General features: G+C 39.6%; 1 protein-coding gene across 3 annotated transcripts in view; it reads right to left on the minus strand.

The window, feature by feature from the left end:
• Positions 1-1,310: 1,310 nt before the first annotated feature.
• LOC114571834 (attractin-like protein 1) overlaps positions 1,311-22,669 on the minus strand; it is a 322,321-nt gene continuing 300,962 nt past the window's right edge. For all 3 annotated transcript variants that reach the window (XM_028603035.1, XM_028603034.1, XM_028603036.1), the window contains one exon: positions 1,311-4,644. In XM_028603035.1, the coding sequence (XP_028458836.1) occupies positions 4,523-4,644 (122 nt within the window). In that variant the 3' untranslated portion in view covers positions 1,311-4,522. The remainder of the gene's footprint in view (positions 4,645-22,669) is intronic.

Here is a 22,669-nt window from a genome sequence, read left to right on the forward strand (position 1 = left end):
GAATTTTTTCGACATACTATACTATGACTTTTTATGACTGTTTTTTGCTATGACTTTTTTGTAAGTACTATACTATGACTTTTTTATTACTTTTTTCGACATACTATACTATAACTTTTTTTCAACATACTATACTATGACTTTTTAATGACTTTTTTCTACGTACTATACTATGACTTTTTAATGAATTTTTTCGATATACTGTACTAGGACTTTTTATGACTTTTTTTCTACATACTATACTAGGACTTTTTTATAACTTGTCGACATACTATACTATACTATAATATGACTTTTGATATACTATACTATGACTTATGTATGACCTTTTTTGACATACTGTACTAAGACTTTTTAATAATTTTTTTAGACATACTATACTATGACATTTTATGACTTTTTTCGATATACTGTACTAGGACTTTTTATGACTTTTTTTGACATACTATAATACGAATTGTTTATGACTTTTTGTGACATACTATACTAGGACTTTTTTTTCAACATACTATAATAGGACTTTTTAATGGATTTTTTCGACATACTATACTATGACTTTTTATGACTGTTTTATGCTATGACTTTTTTCTACGTACTATACTATGACTTTTTGATGGCTTTTTTCGATATACTGTACTAGGAGTTTTTATGACTTTTTTCACGACTTTTAGCTACATACTATAACATGACTTTTAATAACACTATACTAGGACTTTTTTCGACATAGTATACTAACACTTTTTATGACTTTATCAACGTACTATACTTTGACTGTTTTTGACTTACTATACCATGTCTTTTGTCGAAATACTATATATACTATGACTTTTTTTCTACATACTATACTAGGACTTTTTTATGACTTGTTGACATACTATACTATAACTTTTTTTGTAAAATACTCTACTGACATTTTATAAAATACTATACTAGGACTTTCTTTCAACATACTATACTAAAACTTTTATGACTTAATCGACATACTTAACTAGGACTTTTTTTTCCACATACTCTACTGTGATTTTTTTTCGACATACTATAACTTTTTTCGACGTACTAGACTATGACTTTTGATATACTATACTATGACTTATGTATGACTTTTTCTGACATACTATACTATGACTTATGTATGCCTTTGTCTAACATACTATACTATGACTTTTTTTCGACATACTATACGACATTTTATGACCTTTTATGACATACTTTACAATTACTTTTTTACAACACACTATAAGAAGGTGAGATGTCCCCAAAATGTTCAGAAATGTCTGTATTTATTGACAGTTTTTTCATGATGGATTGAATTGTCTTAACACATATACACTTTTAAACTATGCTGTTCTTGTTGGTAAGTAATAGCAACAGAGAGAAAGGAGAAAGAAGAGCACGGCCACATCCATTGGACATTTGCGTGTCACATTTTGTTAGAAAGGTGACAGGGTTACTCTAGGGACCCATGATATGGACTAAAGTTAAAAAGGTCAAAGGTGACGCCAAATCCTCCAGCATCGAGCCTCCACAGGCAGCCGCTCAGCCCAGTGCATCATGGGAAATCTTTTGGCTCTTTGTATGGCACGGACAGAAAACATCACGACCAAAGTCCTAAAAATAAATCTTCGCTTTAAACAGTTCATGGGAATCTAGCTGTTACTGTTCTGGAGTGTAAATTAATTGTTTTTCCATGGATCAAAGTCTTGGTCATTGAAGCATTTTGGCTGATGGTTGTATTCCACAGGTCAGGAGAGCACTAGAGTCTTCAGTGGTCACTCTTTCCAGGAGCTGTTATGACATCAGGTTGTGGTCCAGAACTGACAGACTTGTTGTGCCATTCTTAGGTTTAGTAAGATGTCGAACAAAGCTGCAAGGCATATACGGCGTATACAAGTTAACTAATGTAATTGAGAATGGTGCGTCAAGTTTTAATAATTAGTCATATACAAAAGTGTGAGTGTTGAGATGTTGTGTAATTTTTATGTAAAGTGTATATCAAGTCATGCTGAGCTCAGTGCCTTCCCATTGTGTGTTTGTCCATTCAGGTTGCTGAGCCAGTATGTATGTAACTCTATTAACAGTGCTGGATAGTCTATAGTGTTGGCTGAGCTTGTCATTTGACCCTATTGACATCCTGAGAACACAATCAATACAATCCCACAACACCAAAAGTAAGAACACACACACACGCACACAATGTTGGATCCAATTACCATACAAAAAGGCATCAAAATGGTTTAATTGTAAATGTACATATTTATGCTCATATGGACAAAAACAGTGTGGTGAGCTGCCCTTTTGTTAATACAAATCTCAACAACAAGCAAAATAACATGAAGACGAAACGCCTGAATGAAAACAATCAGGCTTAATATATAGACAGAACATGTGCATAAAGACGTACAATACTGTTCAAAAGTTTGGAATCAGAAGTTATATTGATGTTTTTATAATATTTTATATAATAACGTTTTAACAACAGTATAATTAGACACCAAGATGATTCTTCCGCAAAGGAAAAATTAAATTATTCAAATGTCAATTTAGTTGGTGTCTCCACAGTGTTGCCCGACAGGGGAGAATGCTGTTGGAACCTGAATTTTGAATTTTTTTTTTCCAGTCCAGAAAAGCGTAAGTGAACAGTGAGTTGTCAGTCCGTAATATGTTCAGCTGATATTCCAACAGTGCTAATCCTAGACTAACATTCTATTTCTATTGTGAAGTTCCAGCTTGTTATAGGCTGCATTATTGTGCACTTGACACTGAAACAGGAACCTATTTCTATTTCAATGTGCACACATTTTGATGCTAAGCTTCCAGTTTCTTTTACCAATGACGGTTGATTTTTTTCTATTCTTATTCAACTGTTGCCGAAAAGGGATCTTTGTCTCTCTCTGCCCTTTCAACTGTCTGTCTGATTGAAACATTATACAGCATTTTGTTTTTCAGGTACAAACAGAAAAAAACATCAATTTGTAAAGAGGACTTTTTACAACCTAAAAGCATGAAAGACCATTAAAACATATAGAGTATTCCTCTCAGACATCTGACTGGATCCAATCAAGCTGTTATGGCAGGAGATTCCAAACGTTTGAACGGTAATGTAACTCTTCTGTGTATGTGCAGTTGATAAAAGTGACTTTACAATATTTGATGAAGGTTTTAACAGGATTGGTGAAGGGAAAAAGTTTTGCCATCACTCAAAACTTGCTATGATATGCATAAAATATATATTTGGAAATTAAAATAAACTGAGGGTACAAGCAAAAAGGGAATACTGCACAGACTTGCTTTGTAAAATCTATTTAGTCTTTGTTTAAAAAAAAAATCCTTAGTGCATTTGTAAAATTGTTTTTATAATGAATTTGAATAATTAATAAATATTACAGAAGGAGATATGTTACATAAAAGTTAGTATCACAAGTAAACAGGCATGGAATTTACTGGAGGTCATGAGAAAAGATGTATAGTGTATCTTCACAGTAATAACTGAATTAATAGGCATATAATTACCATCAGTAGTATGTGTTTGATGATACCGACCTTGAAGTTACATTACAGCCCAGAATAAACATTACATTTGGATGATCAGTTGCATAATATTATCCCACAGAGGGTCCTAATGTACTGGTAAAGCATTTCACTTATAGTGCATATACAGACGTGTATAAGGCCCACATCTACAGATAATAGACCCTTTTCCATTACAGAGGACCTGAGCAGATATCAAAATGTAGAACTTCAAATGTTGGTGCAGGGAAAAACAAGAATTACATGTATTTCATAAAGGACAAATCGCAACAGTTACATCCAGTGATCTTCATTCTTTAACATCTCAACAGTAGTAGTCTTTAAAATTCCCAGAGGAGACTTTCTCCTCAAGCAAATCCTTGTCGCACAAAAAACGCCCGCAACAGTGTTTTGCATTGATCTAGTTAGGTCCATGTTGTTCTTTCCAGCGTTGCTCCGGAGTCCAAGTGGGATTTTAAGTCAGGAGGACTTTATTTCAGCTCAGTTAATTTCAGCTCAATATCTTTCACAGAAGCTCGAAGCTCTGGTTTAATGGTGTAAAACAAGTGTTTTTTTTCTCTGTCAATATGGCAGACTGCATGACAGAAAAGTAAAGCCCTAGAGATGCAGAGCCGCACAGAAGTGGAAAAGCCTGCCAGTATTCATAGTAAATGTCTAACCAAAGCTATGTTGGAAAAACACATTTTCTCCGTCAATCTGCAGGTTTCCAATTGTTGTTTTCCCGGGACATCAGGACCAACATATACACACAAGGGACGAGAAGAGCATGTTGATGAAGACGTTTTCCGTTTGATCCGGGGAAAAAGGGACCATGAATGCCATTTTTCCCAGTTTGGGTGCCTGTTGATGAGATGGTGGATACATTTCCAAGCCACTATCAAAGACCCTCCAAAGGACCCAATTTTGTAAATTTTCTAAAGTCCATGAGAATATCTCCAGTAAAATCCCCTGGGGACACTATGGCTATCTTGTTTCCTCGTTGAGAGAATCCAGTTCATACACAGGTCCCTTGATGGAGCACGGTGTGTTTGCGGTGCTTCAGACCCAGGCCTCTTTCTTTGAAGTCCATCACTCGCTGTTGTGATGTGTCGACCAGAGCACTGGCTATAGCAATACCTAGAAACCCAGAGAGAAAGGGGAGTGAATAGAGAGATATAACATGCTGTATCAGATGTAATTTCATTTAAAGCACTGCAAAGTATTTTCTTTGTATTGTAGGTGGCCTGTTGAGGTGAGGCCATGGCCTACGTCATTTTGTCAAATACACAAATTAATTTCCTATAGGTCAGTATTTTGAAGTTCTTCTCTCCACTACAGAGGAAAAACGTGGAGTTCCACAAGGTTCTATTTTGGGCCCCTTCTTGTTTTATATGTACACACTCTGAAGACACAACTGATTCTAAGAAATAGTTTTGCCATATTTAACCAGAAAAAAACAGCTATGATATGCATACATGTATAATACTTAATATGTATATAAATCATTTAAGATTTGGAAATATAAAGGGCACTGAACCTAAAAGCAAAATATGAAATATTATTTTTCAGAGGTATAATATAGTCTATTTTGGTTACAATTGCAAGATTATTTGTAGTCATGTCTCATTTCTTTCTTTTCATAGTAAAACATCAAAAGAAATTGTTTATAAAAATATATATAATAGTTGTAAAGTGACAATAAAATGACCACTATCAAAGAAATGTATTTTAATGTATTCAAGTTAAAATGTGTTTTGAATTCTAATTGAGCAATTTGTGGCCACAGAAAAGAATAGACTAGAAGAAAGCAAAGAGGGTCAACTGAAACTGTATTTAAATGAAGGCAAGTCAAAACCACATGAAAAAATAATAATTGTGGGGAAAACAAAGCTAAAAGCCTCGCCACATTGTCCTACGTCCAAAATTTTCAATCACCATCTCTCAAAAAAACAAAGGGGCTAACGCTGAAGTCACTGAAGCGTACCTCACACCATCCTTTATCTTTCTTTTTCCTTTCTTCACCATCCAGCAGGATGTCATACCTCTCATAACAACTTCTGTATCTGATGCTTGACTCGCTCTCCCCAGCAGAGCTTACAGAGAGCAGGCCGGATGCACCAAGGCATCAGATGCCTCGCAGCATTGTGTTACCTTGGCAGTAGCTGCTGTTGTTAATGTGGATTTAGAGTCATGGCAGCTCTTGCGAGTGCAGCTAGTCCTGTCTTTCCCTCCCGACAAACGTGGGCTTGACAATGCATGGTCATTACGACAAGAGCTCAATCTGCTGGGATGCGAGAGCCAAATAAACAAAGCAGGCAAACAGTGGAGGGAATCTGCTGCGCTCTTGATATGATTTGGATGCAGGATGTTTCCAGCATTTCACACCTAAGTGATTCTTGGGATTTTTTTTTCAGTGGGTGGAAAGGGGAAAGCCGATTACACAGTTGCTCAGTGTGTGCCTGTGTGTGTACGTGACTCTGCAGGTTTATGTGTGTAACAGTGCAAATACTGTTGTGCATGCACCTGTGCACATACATATTTTTGCAAAGTTCTGCAAAGACCATACAGACCGATATGGCAGCCAACAGTTATGTGCTCTGTGATTTGCTAGCGGCACCTGGTCTGTTGGAACTTGGTTCATTATGATTGTTTGTTGCACTTTGGCACTTTGGTTTATGTTGTCTACCACAGATAATACTTAAATTTGGCTTTTTGTTGCTATGGTAATTTGTAGTTTAGTCCAAATGGCATGTTTGCAGATCTTCTGTACATTTTAGGATAGGGCTGCACCATATATTTATTTTATCATTATCGCAATATCAACTGTCGCAATATACACATTGTGAAAGGCTGCGACATACAGCAAAAAAAATATTTTTTGTGTAAGTTAAAAGAAAATATCAGTAGAAAACTGCACTTTATAATGTAACTGTCAATCTGTTTTTAGTGCTGCCTTTTATATTTAATTCAATGTTCAATTTGTTCAATAATTGTTGGAAATGATTTATGATCATTTGTTTTAATTCAACGAGCAATGTTTTGCATTTTAACAGAAAACTGAAAGCAGCAGAACTGAGTAAACTTTAATATCTGTTTATTTTGCGCAAGTAATATCATTATCGCCATATTCAACAAAGTTATTGCAAATTTCCTTCATATTGCACAGCCATATTTCAGGAGTAAACACACCTCTATAGGAGTTTGTGAGTTTGCCAATTTTACTTCTCTGCCACTTCAATGCAGTGCCATTGAGCACGGTCATGTTCTTAGTATTTTTTTCTGGAAAGTTTGTTTTGGACTTGAACCCCTGGTAATGCCTAAAGCCCTGCTCCTGTCACTTAAAGTCTTACTTCTTTAAGTCTAAACAGATTAAGTCAGAACTGACTTTTCTTTGACCTATATGATAGTAAACTCATTATCTTTTGGTTTTGGACTGTTGGTAGGACTAAACATGACATTTGAACGTGTCAATTCCAGCTTTGGGAAATTGTGATAGCATGTTAGATTTTATAGAGAAAACAATCAAGAAAATAAATCAACAAATTGATTGATATTTAACATATTTGGTCTTTGCAGCCCTGCAATTGGTCAAACAATGCTCTCATGTCTCCATTCTGAAATCTTAATTTTCATTTTTCATTTTTCTCTTTTCATTTTTTAAATGTGCATGGTAGAAAATGGATGGAACATAAGTTTGTTTAGATTTGTTTAAAAAAAATGTTACTATGCAACATTTCACGCAGCACATATGCGGATCCTTCATGTAATCAATTGGTGGGTTTGTTTTTTATTGTGTTATAAGACAATGAAAAAATACGATACTATTATGTTTTTGTCTTTGAATATACAGTACAGAAACCATAATCTTTTGGGGCAATATTTGATGTTAGACATTGTTATTGTGTTATTTTCTTTATATATTTTCACAGTATGTTATGTATTACAGAATACAAAACAAAAACGGTACAAAGTTAAATCAAGCTATTGAAACCAAACATGGCATAGAATAAAAATGTAAGTTATTACTTATTTTCTTAGTGGTCACAGAAAAAGATGTGTGGTTAAAAAGCTTTAAACATCTTGTTAATCTTGTGATTAAATCCTTCTCAGTTGGAAATGATTGACATATCACATAAAGGAAAGAAAGTGGAAAAAGACATGGAACGGATCAGGGAAAGGAAACAACATTTCAGACATTATTTAACCTAAGCTGCTCTGATCAGACAGACAGTGGTCTGTAAACTCGAGACCAAAGGCAACAGCAATGCCATCAGTTATTTCACATCGAAATAATCACTTCCACAAGACCTCAAACTAGTGATCCATCTGATGTGGTGTGCCAGCCAGCATGACTTACATACATGCACACCTGTCTGCGAGATATAAAACACCAGTTCTCATATCACGGCCCGTTCTAATGAAAGAGAGAGCACAAAGACTGGGAAAGTGAAAGTAAAGAAAGCTACTAATTCAATTCTAATGTGACATCCAAATGTTCTTCCATCAAAATAGCTTTCACCTTTGACAAATTGCCATCATAATTGTGTTGATGTTTCCGGGTGAACACACACACATCTCCATTTTCAAAATGAAATTGGTCAAAAGTAATCAAATTATGCTGCAGGTGAGTGCAAGTGCTCATTTGCTGCCGTGGCGACCGCGCACGTTAATGTGATTGTTTTGTCAGGTGAGTTGACGCATCATTAGCACCCCCTCACACACCGACCCCCCCCTCCTGATAGACTAATGGAGTCATTAGCAAGAGACAAGAGTCCCCAGGAACACATATCGGCACAGGTCTGATGTGCAAAACTGGGACTGCAGCTGGAAAACGTGAGTTGGGAGGAGCTCGCTCGCTAACCCGGTGACAAACCTCCCAGCCAGGCCCTCCTCTACTTCCAAACATCAAAGCTTGGCTTCTGACTTTGTGTTTGCCAGGGGATGGTAGCCTGCTTAGGATCCAGTATAATAGTCAACAGAAATTACCAGAGCAGCATCTGTTCCATGAAGCGAAGTAAAATCAAAGTCAGTCAAACAGTACCACACTGATATTCACATATTTATATTTTCATAGAGTTCAGGTTTTAAAAGACCGACAAACGTGACGGGCAACTACCGACTGCTTTGATGTACGCATGTAAAATTCAGGTTTGATCCTGACTAACTAGGATGCCTTTCATTCATTTTACATGGCAGTGTTTGGGAGAGCCTTTCTTTATGCTTGTTTGAATAATGCATGGGAAAAATATCACCAAATGACCTGAAATTCATATATAAAGGTCTCTAAAATATACAGTATCTGAGCAAACAGGAGAACAAAAAGGCGGAAGGATGTCCCCAGAAAGTTGAGGCAGATGCTTTATAGTTCGGAAAAAAGTTTAAAATTTGTGATTTATGTATATTATATATATATATATATATATATATATATATATATATATATATATATATATATATATATTTTTTTTTTTTTAAATAAGTCACATCTACAATACAAAGGTCCTCATCAGGGTCCTGACTTTGCGTTGCCTGTTTTTGTTATGCATCTGATGCGGTTTTTCAGACAGACCATTTGCTGTATTACTTTTTTTTTTAATGGCAGATATCTCATTTCTGAAAAGAAAACAACTCTACAGCAAAGGGTGAACGCCAAAACAACAATCAAGGTAAGGACGGTGGCTTGATATGATCAAACCTTCACTCCCACATGATAAATACATGTGCTGCCTGGTTTTTTAAATACCACTGAATATTTGACTAAAAGTCAACGAGCAGACAGATGGAGGAGAACGGGTTGAAAGGAGAGTGCATCCCAGTGGGGTGCATGGTTTCAAAGACAAGAGGGGATCAAAGTATCGGAGATCCATTCCGGGTCAATGGAGCAGAGTTTCCGAGCGCTGCCCTCCAATTCCTGTCTCCAGTCGGACACCCAGAGGGAGACGGTGGGACAGAGAGAGGAGCGTGTGTGAGGAGGTTGACGCAGAGAGAGGAAGAAAAGGACACCGGTGCTACAGCAATGCTTCCAGGCCAGTAGTCACAGTTTGAGTCCGATAGAGAGGCTAGGAAAGAAAAATACCTAACTCATACAAACTTAAAAGAGTGTCTCACATTGACAAGACACAGGGGGTTAATCAAGCTAAATTTGCACAACTGTACACAGGGACCAGTCTGATATAAATATGACTCTACACTCTCCATTGTCTCCTGGTGCGTTTTAAAATCAATTTTAAAGGAATACGCCACCATTTGTTGAAATAGGGCTCATCACGGTCTCCCCTAGCTGTAGATAGGTGGGCCAACGCATTTCTTGTGCATGTATTGTTTTAGTCCGGTGCAACACCGGCAGCGCCGCCGCTAGTTAGCTTAGCTTAGTGAATGGAATCCTATGTTGCCGGTTAGCATGTTGTGAGTAAAAGTGAGCCAACAAAAGACAAAAAAAACAACCTAATTACTTGCACTGAGACAAAAAACGCGTTGGCCCACCGATCTACAGACAGGGGAGACCGTGATAAGCGCTATTTCAACAAACGGTGGCGTATCCCTTTAAGATTTTGTTTTCAAGGCCTTGAAAGGCCTGGCCCCAGCGTTTTTTTTTGTCCGAGATTTTAACTCTCCGTGAGCACAACCGGTAGTTACGGTCATCCAAACGACTTATTTTAAGGCCAAGGTAAAAACTGACTGATTAATGGACTGATTGATTGATGACTGACTCTTTAACGACATCTCTGAACTTCTTTCCTCATTAACTCAGCAATTTATTAAGCAGCAAAAGACATGGATGTTGTCTTTGTTCGCTGAGCAATTAGATAAGAACAGAGCTAAATAAGCCAGCAGAGTGTTGATAAATTAAGCCAAGTGTTCTCATATTAGATTTTTTTTTTTTATATAGTGGTGTGTCCTCTATGTTTTTAATGCAAATGACCAAAGTCAATTTTCTGTCCAGGGACAATACATTTGGCTTTTCCCTCCCTTTAGGAAGAGGGCCAAAGTGAGAATGAGACAGCAAAAGGCTGAATATGCTTTGTCAGGACTGAGAGAGAGAGAGAGAGAGAGAGAGAGAAAGGAGGGGTGTAGAGAGAATAAGAAGGCAACACAGAAAGCAACAAAGCTGAACCTGAAGAACAGAACATGGTCACTGTGTGCACACTGGGGTGGAAACACCCACATTTTGAAAAAAGGGCTACAGAAAAGGTTTTAAAAAAGTTGATATATTGACAAAGACTCACAGGCCGGAAACAGCATTTTGACGTTTTGATACCTGCTTCTGCGTCCTCTACTTTAGAGAGAACAGTCATGCTACAGTTCAACTTTTATTTATTCTGACCTCCCCTCCCTTAGAAAGACCAGAAAATAAAGATTAAATAAAAGTTGAACGTGTCTGGGACAAGGTTATAATAGTTTTGATTTTTAATAATTTAAATTTTTATTTTGTTTTGACTTTTTGTTTTCAAATTCAGTTTAGTTTTAATTTAGTTTAGTTTTTTGAAAATGCTTAGTTTTAGTCTTTTTTGTAATATGGGTTATTTTTCAGGGAATTCAAAAAGGTCAGAAAAAGTATCATGTAATAATAACTCAACAAAAACATCATACAATTTTAGAAATATGTATTCAACAATAACACCAGTACATAAAATGTAGCCTACTGTCTATGCATATGGTCATAAATATGTAAACAGTCTACACAAGACGCTGCAGTAAGTGCAAATGTGTAAGTGATGTGTTAAATAGATTAATTTCACTAAATACACTAAAGAAGACTGACATGAACAGGTGTTTTGAACTTTGGTTCGAGTAAAGTGGCGAACGTTTTGAAGTCAATTGACTCACACAGTTGTGTAGACATGCCAGTATCAACACACATTCAGTGGGGGAAATAAGTATTTGACCCCTTGCTGATTTTGCAGGTTTGCCCACTTACAAAGAATGCAAAAATCTACAATTTTAATCATATGTACATTCTAACAGTGAAAGACAGAATCCCAAAGAAAATTCCAGAAAATCACATCATATGAATTTATTAAAATTGATAACCATCTGATGAGGAAAAACAAGTATTTGACCCCCTGGACAAACAGCATGTTAATATTTTGTAGAAAAGCCATTATTGGCCAGCACAGATGTCAGGTTTTTATAGTTGGTGACAAGGTTTGTGCACATTTCGGCAGGGATGTTGGCCCACTCCTCCTTGCAGACAGCCTCCAAATCATTCAGGTTCCGAGGTTGTCACCTGGCAACTCAATTTTAAGCTCCCTCCAAAGATTTTCAATCGGTTCAGGTCTGGAGACTGGCTAGGCCACTCCAGAACCTTGATGTGCTTCTTCTTCAGCCACTCTTTTGTTGCTTTGGCGGTGTGCTTAGGGTCGTTGTCGTGCTGAAACACCCATCCTCGACCCATCTTCAGCTCTCTCACTGAGGGAAGGAGATGTCGGTCCAGAATTCCACGATACATGGCCCCGTCCATCTTCCCCTCAATACGATGGAGTTGTCCCGTCCCCTTGGCTGAAAAGCACCCCCAAAGCATGATGTTGCCACCACCATGCTTGACGGTGGGGATGGTGTTCTTTGGGTTGTACTCGGTGTTCTTTGCCCTCCAAACACGACGAGTTGAGTTGAGGCCAAAAAGTTCTATTTTGGTCTCATCTGACCACATCACCTTCTTCCAGGCCTCTTCTGAGTCGTCCAGGTGGTGAATGGCGAACTTCATGCGGGCCTGTACATGTTTCTTCTTGAGCAGGGGGACCTTGTGTGCGCTGCAGGATTTCAATCCATGACGGCGTAGTGTGTTACCAACCGTTTCTTTTGTAACTGTGGTCCCAGCTGCCTTCAGTTGATTCATCAGTTCCCCCCTTGTGGTTTTGGGATGATTCCTCACCGTTCGCATGATCAGGGACACCCCACGAGGCAAGATCTTGTGTGGAGGCCCAGACCGAGGGAGGTTGGCGGTGGTGTGGTGCTTCTTCCATTTCCTGATAACTGCACCGACAGTTGATCTTTTCTCTCCAAGTTGCTTTCCGATTCTCTTGTAGCCCATCCCAGCCTTGTGCAGATCAACAATCTTGTCCCTGATGTCCGTAGAAAGCTCTTTGGTCTTGCCCATGGTGGTGATGTTGGATGCTGGTTGTTTGGGTGTTGACAGGTGTCTTTTATACAGGTAACGCGGTGAGGCAGGTGTATTTGATGTAGATAATTGGTTCGGATTGGGGCTGTGTCTTAAAGAAAGACTAACTGGCTTGTAGGAGCCAGAATACTTGCTGTTTGTCCAGGGGGTCAAATACTTGTTTTTCCTCATCAGATGGTTATCAATTTTAATAAATTCATATGATGTGATTTTCTGGAATTTTCTTTGGGATTCTGTCTTTCACTGTTAGAATGTACATATGATTAAAATTGTAGATTTTTGCATTCTTTGTAAGTGGGCAAACCTGCAAAATCAGCAAGGGGTCAAATACTTATTTCCCCCACTGTATTAACCCACGCTTCCTCCTGCTTTTAGTGTTCCTGGGTATGTACTAACCAGCAGCTATTGGGTCGCTGGTGAAAGTCCTCCTGTAGTGTTCTCTGTCCTACGGTTGTCTCTGTCATGCTGCCTGGCCCTGTACCCATACATCCACGCCCTGTAGCGGGGTTAGCTTCTGTTTCTGGGAAAGGGGGCTTTGCGTTCTCTTTTACCTTGTTAAAGGTCCCATGGCATGAAAATTTCACTTTGAGGTTTTTTAACATTAATATGTGTTCCCTCCGCTGCCGATGGTCCCCCAGTGGCTAGAAATGGCGATAGGTGTAAACCGAGCCCTGGGTATCCTGCTCTGCCTTTGAGAAAATGAAAGCTCAGATGGACCGATCAGGAATCTTCTCCTTATGAGGTCATAAGGAGCAAGGTTACCTCCCCTTTCTCTGCTTTGCCCGCCCAGAGAGTTTAGTGAGCACAGTGGCAGTTGGTCATGGTCACCCCCCCCTTTCTCCTCCTCTTCAATAGCTACAGACACAGAAATGGCACATCCTAAGGAAAGCTCATTGAGGGACTGGCTCTAGTGGCTGTAATTCTGCACCAATGCTGAATTTCGGGAAAGAGACTTCAGATACAGTATTAGGGGACCACTAAGGTCTATATAAAAGAGACTTCAGATACAGTATTAGGGGACCACTAAGGTCTATATAAAAGAGACTTCAGATACAGTATTAGGGGACCACTAAGGTCTATATAAAAGAGACTTCAGATACAGTATTAGGGGACCACTAAGGCCGATATAAAAGAGACTTCAGATACAGTATTAGGGGACCACTAAGGTCTATATAAAAGAGACTTCAGATACAGTATTAGGGGACCACTAAGGTCTATATAAAAGAGACTTCAGATACAGTATTAGGGGACCACTAAGGTCTATATAAAAGAGACTTCAGATACAGTATTAGGGGACCACTAAGGCCGATATAAAAGAGACTTCAGATACAGTATTAGGGGACCACTAAGGTCTATATAAAAGAGACTTCAGATACAGTATTAGGGGACCACTAAGGTCTATATAAAAGAGACTTCAGATACAGTATTAGGGGACCACTAAGGTCTATATAAAAGAGACTTCAGATACAGTATTAGGGGACCACTAAGGCCTATATAAAAGAGACTTCAGATACAGTATTAGGGGACCCATAAGGTCAATATAAAAGAGACTTCAGATACAGTATTAGGGGACCACTAAGGTCTATATAAAAGAGACTTAAGATACAGTATTAGGGGACCACTAAGGTCTATATAAAAGAATCCAAAGAGCACCATGTCATGGGACCTTTAAAGTAAGCTAGGTTAGCCACCTTGTGTGCGCTTCTCAAATGTACTTTCAAATTTGTGGGATTTTTCCCTTTAATTAATTGTCCACATATTTTACCACCTTCCACTGCCAGCACTTGCTTTTATCTGACACAGTCATAATCAAATAGGACTCCGCTGCTTTCTTCTGACTTTCGGTACTGCCATGATGCCAGGCGATGGGCACGGACTATGTTGTGTTCAATTTGACGTGGAATGTCAGAATTTCTGGTTTCCCGGTCGGAAACTTTACATGTCTACAGGAAATGTCATGGTCGGAAAGATATAACATTATTTGCTCTGTGAAAGACATTGACAAAGACGAAAACTAAAAACATTTACTCAATAATTGTATTTTATTTTAGTTAGTTTTGCAAACAGACATTGCAGTTTTAGTTATCGTTTTTTTGTAATGCCTCATTTTTATTTTTATTTCAGTTAACGACAATGTTTTTTTCCCACCTAGTTTTCGTTATTTTGTTAACGATTATAACCTTGGTCTGGGATCTAAGTAATTAACATCTCGGGTTCAACATCAGACAGTTCACATAGAGGTAGATGCGGAAAATGTCATAAATTTGCCTACAAATTGTGCAGCAACTGAATGGAGTCGTCAATACACAAAGAAACTGAAAGACAGAAAGATTGTGAAGGGATAGAAAAGAGAGAAGAAATGAAGATGTAAAGGAAAGGAAGAGTTTGGGGGGGGGATTATATTTTCTTCTTACTTCTCAGTTGAATCAGAGGTAACCAGGAGTGGGCTTATCAAAGCATAATCTCAAGGAGACTTATCTCAGATTCGGTGCAGCAGTATGCAAATCTGGTTTTATGGGTGAGGGGGTTTCGACATGGACTCTCACCACTGTTATAACCGCACTTAATTAACAACTCTTTTAATCACTTTTTCTCCCTCTCCATCTTCCTACCTGTTTCCACTCATATTTTTCAGAACTTAGACCAATCTCTCTAATTGAACCTCAGCCTTTTAATACCTCTTTTCTCTCACACGCTGCTCTTTCTATTTTTACTCACAAAGACTTTCAAAATCTTACAGTACCTGTATTTTCTTTCCTCTTTCTTCTCTTTATACCCCCCTCTCTTCCTCTCTCTCTCTCTCTCCCCGAGATTCCCGGCTCTATTTCTGCTGCTGAATAGGCAGATTAGCGCAGAAAAAAGGCGGCTGTGAATACTGCTGCGCCTCTGTCTCTATTGACCCACTATCTAAGCTCGAGAGAGAGAGAGTGAGAGAGGCTGAGAAGGAAATGTAGCCCACTGTCTTTCTCTTTCTCTCCTTCCACAACGACTCCACTGCACCAAACGAAGACTGCGTGCATCCCGGTAAATCCATTAACCACTGATTGAGTCCCATTTCATCTGAAACATTAAAGAAACCAAACAACTGCGGCTGTGGAAGGCACAGCTTAAAGAGGTAAAAGTGACAGGAGAAAGATGAAATGAAACAAGCTGTTGAGTCGGAAGACTGGTGACTAGAGCCAAAAATAAGATCTCATTCCCCACCAGCCCTCCCCCCTTTTTTCCATTCCTTCCCTCTATTTCACCAGTCCTAGCTGTCAGTCTTTCTCTCCTGCTTGGTCCATCATGTCAGGCCACTGTTACTTTGAATCAGTCAAACAGTCACTCAGCGGTCAAGCTGTTCCTCTCCTGCGCCAGTCGCTCTCGAAAGGCAGACGCCATGTGTGAGTCGTCCACTGCAATTTGGCTGACGACAGCTGTCAGCCACTCTAAACAGCAGCGAGTTGCCTTTACTCACTGTCATTTCCTGGATTAATGGTTTGGGTTATTGGGCCAGGAATCGTGTATGAATGATTGTTTTATCAGAGGATTTGGTTTGGCTATGAACACAGCAATCTGGGTGTTGTGCGAGTGTGTTTCCGTCTCGCTAGATCAGAGTGAAGAAAAAGCCATACAAGAGGCTCAGAGACCCCCTCTACTTCTGCAGCTTGTAATCTCATCACACAGACTGGCCTGTGGAGAGAGACAGAGAGAGAGAGGAATGCAGAGTTTGACACTCAAAAACAAACATCTATGCTATTTCTAAAGTTCTAAAACGGTAATGTGATAACAGTGTCCGTGTATCAGAAAAAAGGTAACGTCTTGCAGGATAATGTAACTGTTGAGTGGATGTCTTTTTACGTCTGAAGTGTTGGTACAGGAGCACTGAGACATGGGCCAACTGTGCCATGTGGTGCAACACCACAACTTTCATTTGAAAGTTGAATATTTTTGCTTTTATAAATGGAAAATATATATAAAAAAATAAGCACTTGTATCAATGCACGGACACACTTCTTTCTCATCCAAGAGCCTTCACCAGTGCTCGTGACTGGTGTTAGGGCATTTAAACAATGAGATGTCAATTTCATGCCTTGATTTTGTGATGTTTAATCACGTTTATGTCATGTCATCGCATATTTGATATCATCCATCCATCCACCCATCCATCATCAGCCAAATATCCAGGCTCTGATCTAAGTTACCATTTTAATCCAGCTCCTTCTGGGGGATTCAAAGTCTATCCCATGCCAGATGGGATATGCAATTCCTCCAGCACGGTCTGGTTCTGCCCTGGGATCTGCTCCCATTTGGATGTACCTGCAAAACCTCTACAGGGAGGCATCCATCAGTCATCTTGCTCAAACGTCCTACAGCCTCGTCTGGCTCCCATCTACATGAGAAACCGGTGGTTCCACTCTGACCTCCTTCCTGAAGTCTACCCTAACCTACCTAAAGTCTTTTCAGTCACTTGTATCTGTATTCTCTTTCTTTTGATCACTACCAAAAGCTCATGGCCATAGGTGAGGGTTGGAACATAGATTGGTAAATTGTGAGCTTTCAGGCTCAGATCCCGCTTCAATGTGACAGTCAGCAACTCCCACATTACTTCACCAATCTGCCTGGTGATCTTGCGCTCCATTTAACCTTCACTCTTCACTCTATGTTTAAAGGCTTACGAACTCGCCACCAGTCAGTCAAACTGATGTTGCCTCTTGGACAACGGACGAATGCCTTTAAGACCAAAACCTACAGTACTGTTTGACTTTAGGTCAAAAACACGTCCGTGTTGTGTAGTAGGGGTGCATGATTCAGAAAATGTCACAAATGGATTCAATATCGATTTTTAGGCTCGCGATTCGATTCAAAATCAATTTTCGGTTCAAAAACGATTCTCGATTAAAAAAAACGATTCACAGTATGTAAATGTAGTTACTTTTCCCATGTGAATGCAGTAGACATACAATAAAAAAAAAAAATTGGAATTCTATGAATCGACTTTGAATCGGTAGAACTTGAATCGCGATTCGAATATGAATAGATTTTTTTGCACACCCCTATCGTGTAGCATCATATTAATCGACCGTAAGGCCAATTTCTGCTTCTATGACGCACGTTGCTCTGCCGTGGCTTGTTAGCATTGCATTTCCCCCAACTAATTTCCTGGTTCTCCTTCTCCATAAACAACATGAAATCAAGGAGAGAGGGTTCACTTTTCCTGCTACAGATTTACCACCGTGGTCACAAAGCACAGGAGAGACACTTTGTTTCTCTCACTACTCTAGAGTCACACACATAAACATGCCAGCCTTGCTATTCTCTTAAAGAGATCGACCCAGACACCAACGCACAAGTATAAACTTGAGTCCACTTACGTAGGCTACGGCGAAAGCTCTGCGTGGAGCCTCTGCACAACCATAAATCACACTTCACTGTAGGACAGACCGGCTGCACTGCATCACAGGATTTGCTTAAATAATTTTTTTGTGGAGTGTGGATGTTGAGAGGTAAGACAGTTGCTTCTTATGAAGCAATACAGCCTGTCAACCAATACTGACAGACATCTCACTACTGCTGACAAATGGGCTTACATAGAAAACAATATGCCTGGGTGGTTTGATGCCGGTTGTCAGCCAGGCGATTAGAGTTTAGAGAGTAATGGTATTAACATATTATTTGTAATCTTAACAATCATACCACGAAATAACAAAGCAGGCCTGCCTTGTTGCTTGATCCAAATTTTCTTTTATAACGAAAAGCCATTTTCAGCGTGTAGCTTGCTGGCTCGGAGGTTGTCTTTATCCGTAACAAAGGGATTTTGAGAACAGCAACATACAGAGAGCGGACATCCAGTGCGTGAGCCACGTGCCGGATGTCAGTCTTCATCCTGGAAATGTACTCCCGTTGATCCAGTCTAATGTTAGTGTGGCCGCGTTGAAGGATACAGTATCACGTTGTTTTAAGGAGAAGCACAAACTCATCACTGGAACATACACAATGCCACACTCTTGGTCTGAGGCCTGAAACTAAAACTTTTAGGAATGATACTAGGGCTGGAGCCGAATATTCGAATATTCGTTTGGTGGGTTGGTATTCGAATTGAAAATTTGACGTTCGAATATTTTATTTTATTTTTTTTTAAATTTTATTTTGGTTTATTTATTTTCTGCATTTATCTCTTGTTCACACTCCAGTCCAGTTGGTGGCGGTAATGCACATTTAAGTTGGTTTGCCAACCGCCAATAAACTACAAAGAAGAAGATACTGTCGGTACACGATGACGCCCACTTCGAGCATTTAGCAAGCGGCGATAACAAGTGCGGAAATGGAAAATGTTTGTTTCGCGTTTTTCCATTATTATTCGGCCAGAAACTTCAACATTGTGAGGCGAAGAGATCGTTTTGGAATATAAAGCTTGGATATTACATTTCCTTGGACTCTTGGGGATTTATGAAAATCAAGTTTTGGTCAAAATACCACTTTGTTGCTGAAAGGACAACGACAACAGGTATGCATGCACTCTCGGCTGCGCAGATTACGGCTAAATTGTTTTATTTTCTGTTACTTTGTAACAGTTGTGTACATGGCTATATATTTTAAAGATTTAATGCTTTAAAATTATAAAAACGCTCATGAGTGGAAGTTTTATCGAGGTTACCGCGACGCCCCAGTCACAAAGTGTCCCGTTGACGAGACGGGGATCCTTGAGAGGTTAAAAGTTTATTAATTCTGAACGTGTCTGGCCTGTCTATCTATATTGCACCAAATACGACACTGCTGCACTCCCTTGTGAAGTCGTTTGGATGAAAGGTTCTCAAAATAATCAAAATGCAAAAAAAAACCAGACAGACACGTAGAGATTCCTGCCTTTATTAGAGAAAATAATATGTTCAGCCCCCTCTCTCCAAAGCTTCGAATATTCGATGCTCATTACTACCGAAGCTTCGAAGCACAAAAAATGGTATTCGGACCAGCCCTAAATGATACAGAAAGAGGGAAAGAACAAACAAGACAGACTGAGGAATATGGGTTGAAAAACTGGGAGCTGAGAAATTGTAAGGCTGGTGCTGCAGCCTTCCCTCCCACCCCCCGCCTCTTCTGAAACCAACATGGGTGTCTTATCTTTTTCTCCCTCTTACATATAAAGGGTCAGTTATTGGCAAAACCTCAGGGGAGCAGAGCAAAGGAGGACAAGAAGAAAAACAAAGGGAATAAAGAGAAGGGAAGGCGTGCTAAAATAGGCTCGCTCATCGAGGATTCCTCTTGAAGTGTCTCCCACTGAGGGTGGGCGGAGCTAGCCTGCAGTGACTTCACGTTCATACATGCTAACATCAATGGAGGACTGCTGTCTGACCCTATGTAGAGTGTTCTCTGGGGAGCAGGGGTGGGAGGATGGAGGATGTAGTAGGAGGAAGGGGGGGCAGAGACTGGGGATGGATGAAGGGTGGGCGAGTTTTATCGTCTCTTTGGTGTTTTTGAAGTTGTATCGTGTGTGGTTACTGGACGTGTTTGCATGTTCGTCATGGCTTGCGTTTGTATCTGTGATCATGGCTGACTCTCTGATCACTACACAGACAGACAAGAAGACCCAAATCATCGACTCAAGGCTTCAAACCCTGGTAACGACGACAGCTATGTCATTGATTTGATGAGAGAAACAACAGAGGAGCCTGGACTTCCCCCAGAGAGCAGCCTGACGAGAACTGACAAGCCTCCTATTGGCCCTAATTTCCTGAAAATTAAGTCTGCTGCTGCTGTGACGAGCTAATGTCCAAAACATCGGGTAGTATGAGGTGGTGAATGGAAAACCACCAGTGCTTTCACTTTGATACATGTGCAGTGTCTTTACGCACTTTTAATGTCCTAAAACTGGTTTTAATCTCAATTTGCACTGCTGGACCATGGCCATGGTGTCTCTTTCAGTTTATGTTGGAATTTTTGGCAGAACCAGTTGGGGTCATCCTGTTAGTTTCTTAAAGGCTCAGCTATGGGCCGAATTCAGGTTTGTGTTTAAGTCCATTGCAACGCTTTTATCCTTCTCAAAGGTTTAAGACACACAACAAGGTATTGTTATTTGTGTGTTACGCCTACAATTCTCTGCCTGTCTATTGGTGTTCGTCACATTAAAACATCTGACAAAGTCTAAAATCAACAAATGCAGACCCCAATAGGCTTCTAACAACACTTAATGCCCAGTGTTGGTCATCAGTTACAGTTACAAATTACTTCTCCCAAAAAGTAATTGAGTTAGTAACTCAGTTACCACAACGTAAAAGTAATTAGTTACTCAGCAAAGTAACTGACGTTATTTTTTATGTTCTATAATGCTATTACGCTCTATAACATCTTTAACGTCAAAGATGTTGCTTCCCGCTACCTTTGAATTTCCCTGGCTCGTCGCCATTGTCGCTTTCTAAGTGGTCAGAGCGTGCAGTGAGACAGCGTGAGCAGGGCATCCGCCCACCTAGCCAATCATCATCGCATTTGCAACGGTGTCATCCCCCCCCCATCCCTGCTCTCTCCAGGCAGCTGGTGTGTAGCCAAAGCCTGACACCTCGCGCTTCATTCAACCAAATTGTAGTAACGCACCACTTTACATTCTCATTAACAATAACGGCGTTGCAACGATGGGAAAAGTAGTTAATTAGATTACTCCGTTACTGAAAAAATAACGTCGTTATACTTAAACGCCGTTACTCCCAACACTGTTAATGCCCAAGTTCTTCACTATTCACATCTCCACTTTCTGACCTTTTTACAAGCGCATGCTGCCGAGAGTCAACAATTACAAAGCGACGTTAGACTATGTAATTTAGTTCAGCATTGGCACTTTTAGCCATTTACTGGTCTTCCAGTTGGGTTTCTCCTATAAATTAGACTACAATACATTAAGCGCTGATACGATTTTACTGGCTTCAACATAAAGCTCCTTCTAGCTCGAGAAAAAAATTTCGTCATTTTCCGTCTGCTCTGCTCATCAGGTACTCGCCGTGTTGAAGGCTTTGCTTCCTGCCTGGAGCAACAGAGGCTTTTTCACACCTGCTCCAGTTACATACAGTCCACTTTTTAAAGAGCAAAAGTGCCAACACAAGAACTGGCAGCAGTCTCCCAAAAAGCTGCAGGGAAGATGGAAAATATAAAGAGAGAAAGGTCTTGGAGACGATGGGCTGCAGGGAGAGAAGATTGGCCTCACGCTGACGGTGCATAACGCTCCGGGCCTCGGTCAGGTCTGTGAGGAAGTGCCGCTGTCTTTTCAGTGATTTCTACAGCCACGTGGTGGTCGGCTGGAACGACTGGGGGATATCGCATGACGTCCGTCTATATTGTAGCAGCAACGTGAGCTCAGACTGTGGAAAGTCAGGATGTCTCATTTAGGGGAACAATTGATCCAACAGTACGTGTTGGATGGAAACCAGGCAGGCGTAACCACATCAGACCTTTAAAAGGTGCCATATGTCAAGAGTGCATCTGAATAATTCATAATATCACTGTGAAAGACATGCTGATGCTAACAGAGAGAACATACTGCTATCACAGGATGAAAACAGTTTGATTTTCACGGCACGCTAGAAAATTGTTGATTTGCTCTCCTGCTGTTTTTCTGCTTTCTGCATTTATTTTGCGTAGTTTGAGAGTTCAGCTGAACGTTCTACAAAACGCACTTCCAGCAGTGAAACAATAAAATTACAATTTGTTTTAAAATGACCAAGAACTTCTGACCATTCATCGATTAATTGTAAAGTCTAGAACATGTCAGAAAACTAAAAAGAATTGTTCAAACCCCAAAGAAATTCATATATTAAACATATAAAAGAGAAAAAAGCAGAAAATCTGAAGCTTTAACCAGTAAATTACTTTTGTCAACAATTAATTGACAGATTGTCATTGTGCTGATTAAAAAAATCAATAAATTCTATCAAAATAACATGATGTTGCTTCCCCCTTAATTGCCACTGTTGGATGCACACCTCCAGTACCTACAGAACATTAAAGTCTGGGTAAAGCAAAATCAGTGATTTCCTTCTAAACACATCATACATGCTGAAAACATGTGAGAAGACAATA

Source organism: Perca flavescens, chromosome 17, assembly GCF_004354835.1.
Source record: "Perca flavescens isolate YP-PL-M2 chromosome 17, PFLA_1.0, whole genome shotgun sequence".
Lineage (NCBI taxonomy): Eukaryota > Metazoa > Chordata > Actinopteri > Perciformes > Percidae > Perca > Perca flavescens.